A 13,110-nucleotide genomic window follows, 5' to 3' on the forward strand; every position below is an offset into this window, starting at 1 on the left:
GTAATAAAAAAAAAAGTTAAATTTAAAAAAAATACACACATAAAATATCCCCTTCCCCAAAAATAGACCCTCATCAAATACTGTTGTAATGCTAACCCCACCCCTAAAATGGTCAAACACAGTAATTTTTTTAATGTAACCTTATATAACTGCCAAGCATTTTAACTAGAATTGTAAAAAAAAATCTGAAATAAATCAATTTTTTTTGAAGCTATAGAATTATTGAAGTTAAAGGGGTTGGGCCATCTCAGACATTGATGATTGATGGCATATCCTAGCGACCTATGTCAGATAGGTGCGAGTCACACCTCTGGGACCCACTCCTATCTCCATTACTGAGCCCGCATGTGCTGCACTCTTTATTCATTTCTATAGGAGTTCCAAAATGTGGGCGAGCGAGCATGATCAGCTATTTTTGGAAGTCCTATAGAAGTGAGTAGAGATCGCACTGTACGTGCACAGCACTATGGGACTGCTGGAAATAACCGAACTCCCATAGAAATGACTGGAGGACAGCTACACTTGCACAGTGCGCTCTCCTTCCCTTCAGGGGTTCCATTTTGGAGATAGGAGCGGGTCCTTCCTCTGGGACCTGTTTGTATCCAACATTTGATGGCATAGCCTTGTCATCAGTGTCTGAGATGAGAATACCCCTTTAAGAGTTCTTTTTCACTTTCTGCTAGTGTGGAGGAAAATAAATATATATATATATATATATATATATATATATATATATATACAGTACAGACTAAAAGTTTGGACTCACCTTCTCATTCAAAGAGTTTTCTTTATTTTCATGACTATGAAGGCATCAAAACTATGAATTAACACATGTGGAATTATATACAAACAAACAAGTGTGAAACAACTGAAAATATGTCATATTCTAGGTACTTCAAAGTAGCCACCTTTTGCTTTGATTACTGCTTTGCACACTCTTGGCATTCTCTTGATGAGCTTCAAGAGGTAGTCCCCTGAAATGGTTTTCACTTCACAGGTGTGCCCTGTCAGGTTTAATAAGTGGGATTTCTTGCCTTATAAATGGGGTTGGGACCATCAGTGGCGTTGAGGAGAAGTCAGGTGGATACACAGCTGATAGTCCTACTGAATAGACTGTTAGAATTTGTATTATGGCAAGAAAAAAGCAGCTAAGTAAAGAAAAACGAGTGGCCATCATTACTTTAAGAAATAAAGGTCAGTCAGTCAGCCGAAAAATTGGGAAAACTTTGAAAGTAAGGGCTATTTGCCCATGAAGGAGAGTGATGGGGTGCTGCGCCAGATGACCTGGCCTCCACAGTCACCGGACCTGAACCCAATCGAGATGGTTTGGGGTGAGCTGGACCGCAGAGTGAAGGCAAAAGGGCCAACAAGTGCTAAGCATCTCTGGGAACTCCTTCAAGACTGTTGGAAGACCATTTCAGGGGACTACCTCTTGAAGCTCATCAAGAGAATGCCAAGAGTGTGCAAAGCAGTAATCAAAGCAAAAGGTGGCTACTTTGAAGAACCTAGAATATGACATATTTTCAGTTGTTTCACACTTGTTTGTTATGTATATAATTCCACATGTGTTAATTCATAGTTTTGATGCCTTTATAGTCCTGAAAATAAAGAAAACTCTTTGAATGAGGTGTGTCCAAACTTTTGGTCTGTACTGTATATAAATATATACACATACACACATATAAAATTTCCCGCTGTACGTTCCCACTGTAACAGGCAGCTCAGCAGGCGATCCTCACCCAGTTAAACATAATTTATTGCTTGTGCCGCAGAGCATCTTATTTTTCCTTTTCCCTCTGTTTCACAACTTCCTTCTGTCCGACATTTAGAAGGATGAATGGATTGTGCAGGCTTCTTCAAGATGTGTCACTTAAAGCGAAGCCCCCAGTGCCGGTCCAGGAATCTGCTGTGCATGAGTTATGCTCTCGTTACGATGTCTAGACCTGCGGCAGCTGGAACCGGAGTGTACGTGGAGACGCTCGTTTAACTTCACTTTCTTTTCATGTCGCTCCTAACCTGGACCAGATGGGCATCCAAATGCATTTTATGTTCTCCTTCCGTACGCTGTTCCATCAGCTGGAAAGCTTAAAAGTCACCGCCAGCAAGAAGCCGGCACGTTGCATCAGCAGCAGTAACATTTCCTCCTTGCAGCGCGCTGTGGTCAGGACTCCCGAGGAGGGAAGTGGGAACGTCCTATTTCCTGATAGATGTGCGGCCACATGAAAGCCAGAGCGCTGAGCATGTCTGTCAATCTGGAGGCTTTGTTGTACAGTCCATAAACGTCACCTAAAGGCCCTCTTAAAGGGGCTGGGCCAAGATAGAAACTTGTCCCCTATCCAACATCTGGGAGTCACAAAAAAGGGGCTCCTTCATCTACATATAAATAAAGCAAGCACGCTGCCGCTCCATTCATTCGGTTGGACCACCCGCCACTATTTCCATCCCTCCCACAGAGAATGTATGGAGCGGTGATGCACATGCTTAACTGCCGCTCCATTCATTTGGAGCCCTGTTCTCATGATGCCAGCGGTCAGACCCTCCCCCCACTTATCCATCCAGTCCATAGGGGATGACTTTCTATCTTAAAAAAAAAAAAAAAAAAAAATTTAATGACCACTGCAGAAAGGCATATTGGCAGTTATTAAGGAGATAATCTGACATTTGATTCTCCAGAAAACAAGAGAAGACCGTAAAGACAGAAGGGTACATTTTAGTGTTCCCTAGATGGTTGACTAATCAGCGTACTTGTAAACATGCCGGTAACCTGTTCCTTTTGCGTGTTTTTTTTAAATCCCCATCTTTGTATTTAGCGACGTATCCCTTAGATATGCCTTAGATACAGCCAAAGGGACCCAACAGATGAAGAGAATAAAGGAACAGAGGCACCTTCAGGATCTTCCTTTTTACAGCATATGCAGAAAGTCAGTTGTAGTACCTGCACAAGCCTGAGGGTGGCAGAAAGATCAGCGGCATTCCAGTACTGTGACCCTTTCATTCTAGCAATTGATGGGGCTCCCAGTGGTTGCACCCCCACTGGTTAGCTGGTGGCATGCAGTCACTCGCTTTGATGGGAAAACCCCTTTAAGTCACTTTAAACTGGAATTAAAAGAGCATTGTAATTTAAGTATACTGCTTGGAATTCCCTGAAGCTCCTTGATGCAGCCCTGCCTTTAGACACCTGCTGCATATTATCCGAAGCATTAGTTTTAAAAGGGTTTTCTGGGAGTTCAGTATTGATGGCTTGTCCTCAGGATAGATCATCCATATCGGATAAAGCTATGGTCCGACTCCAAGCGCCCCCTCTGATCAGTTGTTTGCAGAGGCCATGGCTGCAGCGCCGTACATTGTATAGTCGTTCTGCTTGGTACTGCATCTTAGGCCCATTCACTTGAATTGGACTGAGCAGTAAATAGTCCATGTGATCAATGAACGTGACATCGCTGGTATATGAAGAGGCCACAGCTCTCACTAAAGTGCCTCTTCAAACAGGCGATTGGAGGGGGTGCCGGAAGGCGGACCCCCACTGTTCAGATATTGATGACCTTGTCCTGAGGATAGACCATCAATATTTAACTCCTGGAAAAGTCCTTTAACCACATAACATTTTCCCCCCAAGCTCAGCTCGGGCTGTAGAAAAAGCACTTAACTGTTCTGCCAGTGCCCCGCTCAGGCAGAAGGGGAAGGGGGGGGAGGGCTCCTTTAGCTGCTCATGTCTCCTGATTCGTAGCATCTAGAGACACTGGTCTTGTTTGAAAATGTGCATTTTAGGCTTTCATATAAGGCCAAAATGACAGCATTAGCCCAAGATAAGCAGGAGATATCACTGTTAGAAATCAATTCGGGAATAATCGGGGATAAAACCTGCTTTTACTTTCACATTCAGATGCATTCACTGCATCCCGATTTCTAACAGTGATATCTTCCCATGTAGTGAAGATATTGCTGTCATAATTGGAATGCCAACTTTCAAAGAATACAAAGCCCATATCTCTAGCAGCTACCTATCCAGAGATATGAGCAGCTAAAGCAGCTTCCCCCCAGCTAAAGCAAAGCTCTGCAGGAGGGGGAGCAGTTGCAGACAGCCTACACAGGAGAGAAGAAAAAATATTAATATTATCATCATTGCAGTGATTGACATAATAAAGTTATATTATTTATACCACACCTTGAACGCCGTAAAGAAATTCCACACAATAATGTTACAATTGCTGTATTTTTTTTATCTATCCCTCAAAAAATAAGAAAAGTTATTTAATACGATATATATATATATATATATATATATATATATATATATATATATATATATATATATATATATATATATATACACCCCAAAATGGTTCCTAAAAACCTACAACTAATAAAAAAGAATTTAGAAGAAAAAATTAAAAAGTTATGACTGCTGGAACACGAAGGGGGAAAATGTTATTGGTCCTTAAGGCTAAATTGTCACTAAGGGGTTAAAAATGCAATTGTGTCCCATGACTTGTTTTACTGCAGACACGCATTAAAAATCTACAATAAAAAAAGTGATATTTTTGGGAGGGTTTTTCCAATTTTAGTGTGACTGTGAGGAGGTTAATCCGGCATCAGTTATGAAACATTCTGCATTACTGAACTGTTACAGAAAACCGTGTCCCGTAGAAATGCTACGTGGCTCTCTACGTCCTTGGCCTCCCACTTTTGCACCATTCTAGTCACATACCTTGGTGCCACGATCCTGGCAGGCAGTTTTCGTGACACCACTGTCTTTTTTTTTTTTTTTTAATTGTAGGAAATACAACTGGAGCATGCACGACAAGCCTTTGTCCAACGTGACACAGACCACACTGGGACGATCAATGCCATGGACTTTAGGGACATCATGGTGACCATCCGCCCACATGTCTTGACACCATTCGTGGAGCAGTGCTTAGTGGCTGTAAGTAAATCTGTCCAAACGTCATTCACATTACTTCATGGACTCTGTAGATATAAAAATTAGAGAAAGCAAAGCCTACTTTTTTTACTGCACCAGTGTATCTAAAATGAAGGGGGAAAAAAATCAGCAAATCCACAGATAGATAATGTTGTTGTTTTTTTTACAGCGAATTCCATCTTATTCTTAAATGTCGTTCTGTTTGGATCCTGGGCCCCTGTGCACTCTGTGTTGCCATAGTTAGACTTTAGACCAACCCTTTGTAGTCTTATCCTGCCGTTGCGATCCCCTGTTTCTTGCTATTGATGTAAGTTGGCAAGCTTGACTGCAGGATCAGACAACCCACGGTTTGTCGGTAGTCTGTAGCTATGTTGACGGATAGGTCTGCATAGGGGCTGAAGACCCAAATGGATATCGGCGAACCAGAAACTATCATCTGTGGGCAGATCCAAGGCCTTATTTACGCAGAGAACCTGTGGTATCACCAGTCCTCTGTAAGAGATCCGGCAAAACAGCAGACGATGATCTGAGGAATGAGCTGTGCCGGTTTGTAATGAAGGATAACTTGTATGCCCTTTAGGTCACGTTTAACTAGTCGCAGGAGATTAGAATAAGGGTCCATTCACACGTCCGCAAGTGTTTTGCACTGACACCGGCCATGTGCACATGGCAGGCACTATAATAGAAAATGCCTATTCTTGTCCGCTATTGCGGACAAGAATAGGACTTGTTCTATTTTTTTGCGGAGCCACGAACCGGAAGTGTGGATGCAGACAGCATATTGTGTGCTGTCCGCATCTTTTCCGGCCCTATTAAAAATGAATGGGTCCGCACCCATTCTGCATGATTGCGGAATGGATCTGGACCATTCATACGGACGTCTGAATGGAGCCTAAATGGTTCTTTTGTCCAGAAAGAGCGCCACTTCATGTGCATGGACTGTGTTCGGTATTGCAGTGCAACTCGATTCAACTTGACCATGTCATGTATCTGGTCACTTGACCACGTCATGTATCTGGTCACTTGACCACGTCATGTATCTGGTCACTTGACCACGTCATGTATCTGGTCACTTGACCACGTCATGTATCTGGTCACTTGACCACGTCATGTATCTGGTCACTTGACCACGTCATGTATCTGGTCACTTGACCACGTCATGTATCTGGTCACTTGACCACGTCATGTATCTGGTCACTTGACCACGTCATGTATCTGGTCACTTGACCACGTCATGTATCTGGTCACTTGACCACGTCATGTATCTGGTCACTTGACCACGTCATGTATCTGGTCACTTGACCACGTCATGTATCTGGTCACTTGACCACGTCATGTATCTGGTCACTTGACCACGTCATGTATCTGGTCACTTGACCACGTCATGTATCTGGTCACTTGACCACGTCATGTATCTGTGCTCCTGAGACTGAGCAAAAAAGTAAAAAAAAAATTCTGCTCTCGGATAACTGTCTTATAAAGGGTCTGTCCACTTTCCCAAAACATTTCCATTCACCCTATTATGCGATTCTTCATTAAAGGGGTATTACGGTTATATTAAGTTGTATCCTATCCACAGAATAGGGGATAACGATTAGATTGGGTGGGGTCCTACTCCTGGGACCCCCACTGATCACGAGAACGGGAGCCCACCAAAACAAAGGAGCGGCCGGTCAGGCATGCACGCAGCTGCTCTTTTCATTTCTGTAGGAGTTCTGGAGATAGCCAAGTTAGTGAGCATGCCCAACCGCCAGCTCTGTTTGTTTCGGTGTGGGGGTCCCAGTGGTACGGTGATCTAGTAGCTATCCCCTATTCTGTGTAAGTGGAATGCCCCTTTAATAGTGGGGTTCCTCTGTTCAGGATCGTGCTCCGTTGGTCAGAGTGGAAAGCGGTTACAAAGAAAGTCTCTTGCTTTGGAGGACCTGTCCTGTTCCTGTATTACACAGGCAACCCACTGATTTCATTGGACATTTTGTAATGCTTCATTTCCCCTGTGGTGGCGCTGCAGGGAAACAGAAGACTTAAGCTACTTTCACACTTGCGGCAGAGTGATCCGGCAAGCAGTTCCGTTGCCGAAACGTATGCCAACTGATGGCATTTGTAAGACAAATGCATTGAAATGCCGGATCCGTCTTTCCGGTGTCATCCGGCAAAAACGGTGATCCGGTGTCATCCGGCAAAACGGATCCGGCATTTATTTTCTTCACCTTTTTATTTTTATTTTTCGGTCTGCGCATGTGCAGACCGGGAGGACGGATCCGGCATTGCAGTATTTTCAGTTCTTTTCCGGCATTGAGCCCTTTTGACGGAACTCTGTGCCGGAAAAGAAAAACGCAAGTGTGAAAGTATCCTTACTGTCAGGTTTGCACATACAGTTCTAAACTGGTCACTTCAGGTCCTGGCAGAAGGAAACTTGATGATCAGCTTCTGGTCAAGGGACCTATCTAACAAATAGGAATTGTTCAAAGCTGAAAACCCCTTTTAAGTTCCAGGAGTTGTCCACTGTGGATCCCTATAATGTTATGAAGAGTGCTTGCAATAGCTCTTTACTATATATAGTTAATGGGAGGGTCATGGTCAGAGGACCCCCCCTCCCCCCCCTTACTTCCATATGCCCCTTTTAAAGAGGTTCTCCAGGAATTGGGAAAATAAAAATACTTGAATATTACTTTATTATAAATATATTCCCAAATACCTTTCATTAGTTATAATGGCTCTTCTTGTCTGGGGAGCAATCAGGGGAAATAAAATGGCCTCTGTCCTTTTAGTACACAAACAACCTGTCCTAATCACACAGCAGGACAAGTTACGTCAGAGCAGTGAGCCAAAGAGCTGCCTCATCCTCCTCTCTGCTCTGCTTGTCAGGGATTATGATCCTGAATACAGCTGATGAGATCTTCAGCAGAATCTTTGTAGTAATGGAGTCCAGGAGGAGACATGAAGTACAGAGAGGAGGTGGGGGATGTGGATAATGAGCAGCAGCTCTTGTATGCAGTCTCCATTACCACAATCTGTCCTGTCCGTCCTCTCTATACTCCATGTCTCCTCATGAACTCCATTCCTACAGGGATTCAGCTGAAGATCTTATCACCTGTATTCAGGATCCTAATCCCTGACGAACAGAGAAATAACGTGTTGAGAAATAACTTGTGCTGCTGTATGATTATGACAGGTTTTGTGTGTACTAATAGGACAACGGCCATTTTACTTCTAATGATTGCTCCCCAGACAAAACAAGGCATTATAACTAATGAAAGGTATTTGGGAATATATTTATAATAAAGTATAATTTAAGTATTTTCATTTTCTTAATTCCCGGGAAAGCACCTTTTAAAGTGTAACTGCCGTTTCATTTTTTTTATACCCTGCTGTATAAATGCTTTTGTGCTTTAAAATGTAATCATTTTCAGTTTTACTTGATAATAACTCCAAGAAATGTGTGCTACTTTCCTATTCTGCAGTTTTTTTTCCACAGCGTTGTCATGTGCAGCCGTCTCCTCTGTATTATAAACAAGAGACTGGGAGAGCACTGGGAGGAGGAGCACAGCCCTGAGTGCCTGGGCTCGGGCAGAAAGTGGAGGGGGAGGGCTGCTTAAGATGGGGATATCTCCTGAATGGTAGCAGCTAGAAACATACAACTGATCTTGTTTGAAAGCTGACATTCCAGGCTTTACAAGTCCAAGCAACAGTGGAGAAATCACTGTTAAAAATGGAGTTAGGAATAATCATGGGTAAAACCTGCTTTTACTTTCATTTTTAGCTTTATTCACAGCATCCCGATTTTCTATCAGTGATATCTTCCTCTGTACTGAACATATTGCTGTCATTCTGGTATTGTCTGAAAGCTTAAAATGTCAAACCAGAGATATGAGCAGCTAAAGCAGCCGCCCCCCTCCCCTCCCTGTCAGTGTGGAGGAGAATGAGGGAGCAGCTGCAGAGCTGACAGGCTGCAGAAGTTGAGAAAAATATATGGAAATGTGTGTGACTTTATCATCAATATAGTGACCAACATAGTAAAATGGTTATTTTTACCACACAGTGAATGCCATAAAAAAATTCCATTAAATAATGTAAAAATTTAATTTTTTTTTCTTTCCCCCTAAAAATAAATTAATAAGTTATTTAATAGACTATATATACACCCTCCAAAAAACCTTTTAATGTGACTAAGAGGCTATAACAAGTGCTTACTGATTTCATGTAATTGCAGGGCTTGTCTCTAGTTAGCTGTACGTGAGAGGATACACACTGCTCTGGGGTAGTGGGGGAGGTTATCTGCATTCTGATTGTTCCTGCTAGTTCATGTGAGGACAGCGAGGGCTTATGGGAAGTGAGGGAAATGCAGGATGGCCTCCAAGGACATGGCAAACATCACCACAGGAAGTGCAGCAGAGGCCATCTTAGGAAGATGCTGAAATAGAGGCACAGAGAAATGGGGTTGCTAAGGGCTGAATGCAGACATCAGAAAGGTAAAATTAATTGAAAAAATGATGATTACTTACCGGTAATTTCATTTTCCAGAGCCCATGACAGCACCACGAGAAAGAGGATCCGCCCCACAGACAGGAAACCTGCAGAATAAACGGGGCAGACACTCTCCTCCTAATTCAGTGTGATATCCAAGCATCAGAGGAAGTCCGCCAACATAGTGTTAGATGATTAATCATAATTATTTATGTTTTTTATGCAACACCCATGTGAATAAGAGATTCAAGAGAACCCAATAGGAAGGGAATAGAAGGGTGCTGTCATGGGCTCTGGAAAATCAAATAAGTAATCATCACTTTTCCCTTTCGCCCATGACAGCACCACAAGAGATTTACTAGTGGAAAAATCAGGGTGGGAGAGTAGAAAGAAGCACCTTTTCCCCAAAGGACGACCCCGAAGGAGAGGAATTCAAATCAAGCAGATAGTGTTTGAAAAAAGTTTAAGGAGAAGACCAGGTAGCCGCTCTGCAAATATCCTCTATGGGAACAGAGAATTTTTCCTCCCAGGAAGTAGCAACTGCCCTGGTAGAATGTGCCTTAAGACCCACCGGAGGAGACAACCCAGAAGCAAGATAAGAAAAAGATATAGCAGACACAATCCACCTAGCTATAGAACTTTTTGTGGCCGCCTTTCCCCTATTCACTCCTTGGAAGAGTGTAAAGAGTGAAGGAGATCTGCGCCAATCTCTATTGCGAGATAGGTAATTAATCAAGGTCCTTCTAACGTCTAGGCAGTGAAGAGATTTTTCTTTTTCTGACCCAGTGTTACTGAACAGCGTAGGGAGAACAATCTCCTGAGACCTATTACATTTGGAAACAACTTTTGGAAATCTAAAATAGTGGTTTATGGAGGATTAATGGAGATGGCCTGAATCTCATTAATACTGCGAGCAGATGTTAAGGCTATTAGAAGGCAAGACTTCAAGGTGAGACATTTAATGGAGATGGTCTCTAAAGGCTCAAATGGAGGTTGAGTTAAAGCCTTTAACACTAGGTTTAAATCCCAAGAAGGTCGTCTACTGGAAGTTGTTGAGGTGGATCTGGCTACTGCTGAAAAGAACCTGGACACCCATCGGATCCCTGCTATGTCCTGATTAAACAAAGCTGACAGAGCCGAAACGTGTACCTTCAAAGTACTACTTGCTAGCCCTAAATCCAGTCCTTTCTGAAGGAACGCTAAAATTAGATGAATAGGAGCAGAAGAGGGGATGTCATTAATCTGGATCAGAGCAAAGTCTAGGAATTTTTGCCAAACCCTAGCATAAATAGCCACCGTCACTTTTTTCCTACTCTTAAGAAGGGTAGAGATCAGGGCGTCAGAGAATCCCTTCTTACCTAACAAGTACCTTTTAAGTTTCAGGCAGTTAAATGGAGATTTTTTATGCCGGGGTGAAAAACTGGGTCTTGGCTCAATAGATTCCAGTTCTCTGGAAGAATCCAGGGATCCGAGATTGACATGATTCAGAGCCACGTGAACCAAGATCTTCTTGGCCAAAATGGGGCAATGAGCACAACCCTTGTCCCATCTTCCCTGATTTTCCGTAAAACTACTCAGTCTGCATGTACTGCAGAGATCGAGGCGCACTTCTTTTCTGCTAATAGGAGGATTTTCTGGGCTTCCTGCATCAGAGTTTTGCACCATGTGCCCCCCTCGTTGTTCAGATACGAGACTACGGTCTTGTTGTCTGTCATGACTCTGAGATCTTTTCCTCTTATTTTTGGGAGGACAGAGGTCATTGCAAGGCGTTCCGCAACTAGTTCTTTTAGGTTGGAGGATACTCTTTCCTGGATATCGCTCCAACGATAGGATATGAGCACCCCATCCCCAGAGGCTTGTGCCTGTAGTTAGACATACCAGGTCTTCTAGCTTCCATGGAACCCCTTGAATCCGATTTTTCTCCTCCATCCACCACCTCAAGCTCTAAAGAGTAAGGTCTGATGATCTTATTTTTGCCTCTAGGGAGTCGTTCTCCCAGAATAACAGGATTTCCCACTGGAGAACCATCGAGTGGAGTTGCGCCCATCTTACTGCCGGAATGCATGTTGTGAGGGACTCCAAAATAGACATTCCCTTCCTCATTGTGATCACAGGGTTCATGATCAGATCTTTTGATTTTTGATTTTTTTTTCTGGACAAGAATAACTATTTCCTGTGGTAAAAAACATTTCTGGCAGGAGGAATGTAATATCAGTCCCAGAAAAGTCTTCTGGTAGGATCTGGTCTTGACTTTTCCAGATTCAAAATCCAGCCCAACTTGCTCAGAATTTCTGATACTGTCAATACTGCAGTTCTGCAAGCTTCTTCTGTTCCCCCTATTATCAGAAAATCGCCCAGATATGGTATGAAGAGAAAATCTTTTTCCCTTTTTTATGTGAGCTGCCATTTCTGCAATTATTTTCGTAAATACTCTTGGAGCTATGGACAGGCCAAACGGGAGAGTCTGGAACTGAAAGTGTCGAAGGTGACCCCCTAGTCTCACTGCGACTCTTAGGAATTTTTGATGCTCTGGAAAGATTTGGACATGATGATATGCATCTTTTGAGATCGAGTATTGCCATGAAACATTTTATAGTTTCCATTTTGAACTTTATATGTAAAAACCTGTTAAATTTTTGTAGGTTTATTATTGTCCTGAAGGACCCATCCGTTTTTTTCACTAAAAACAGGGGAGAGTAAACCCCCCTTCCCCCACCACCTTCTTCCGCTTTTGTTACTGGCACGAAGACAGATTTTTCTACAAATTTTAGCACCTCATTTTCGATGGCCGAATTTCCTAGAGCCGAGGCCTGATCTTTTGTAATTAAGAATCTTGCTGGCGGGGACAGATGAAATTCTAGTTTACATCTGTTGTGAATGGTGTCTAGTATCCATGAACTTAAAGGAATCTGGGACCAGGCAGGAAAAACATTTTTTAATCTGCCCCCTACCTGACTTCTGGCATCATTGCTGGTCTTGTTTCTTTTTGTTTCCAAGGGATTGGTTAAAAAAGTAATTTCTACCTCTCCTTTTGGTTCCGAAATCTGTCCTCCCTGGATTTTTTGTCTCCTTCTTGATTATTTCTAAAAGAACGAAAAGGGCGGATAAACCTATTTCTGGGGGGGAAAGAACTCTGAAACACCGGGAATTTTTTCTTTTTGTCGGCCGCTTTATCTAGTAAATCATCTAGGGTTGGTCCAAAAAGGTACTCCCCTTCACAAGGAACCCCACATAGTTTATTTTTAGATGGGAAATCTCCCACCCAATTTTTTACCCAGAGTGCTCTACGGGCTAAGTTAGACAGATCTAGCCGCCAGTCTAACCGAGTCAGCTGAGGCGTCCGCCAAGAAATCAGCTGCTTTTCTTTATAGTTGGCAATGCTGATAAAATCTTACCCCTGGGGCATCTATTTCTTAATTGATTTTCTAATTCAGAGAGCCATACTATCAGAGACCGGGCCGTACAAGTAGAGGCAATGCTTGGTCTGAACGATGAAGTAGATGCTTCCCATGCCCCTTTTAAAAAGTTATCAGCCTTTTTATCCAGTGGGTCCTTTAATATCCCCATATCATCGAAGGGAAGAGCAGTCTTCCTAGATACTTTAGAAATGGCCACGTCTATTCCCGGTGCTTCATCCCATGTGGCGCAATCTTCCTCTTTGAAGGGATATTTACGTTTGAGATTTTTAGATATGTAAACTTTTCGGTAAGGTTTTTTCCATTCTC

The 13,110-nt window shown here is 42.8% G+C and overlaps 1 protein-coding gene across 1 annotated transcript in view; it reads left to right on the plus strand.

Annotated features, from left to right (window-relative positions):
* Nucleotides 1-13,110, plus strand: part of SLC25A13 (solute carrier family 25 member 13) — a 133,726-nt gene that overhangs the window by 49,908 nt on the left and 70,708 nt on the right. Inside the window, exon 6 of the mRNA XM_040431237.1 lies at nucleotides 4,778-4,924. Within this exon, the coding sequence (XP_040287171.1) occupies nucleotides 4,778-4,924 (147 nt within the window). The remainder of the gene's footprint in view (nucleotides 1-4,777; nucleotides 4,925-13,110) is intronic.

This window comes from Bufo bufo, chromosome 5 (genome assembly GCF_905171765.1).
Source record: "Bufo bufo chromosome 5, aBufBuf1.1, whole genome shotgun sequence".
NCBI lineage: Eukaryota > Metazoa > Chordata > Amphibia > Anura > Bufonidae > Bufo > Bufo bufo.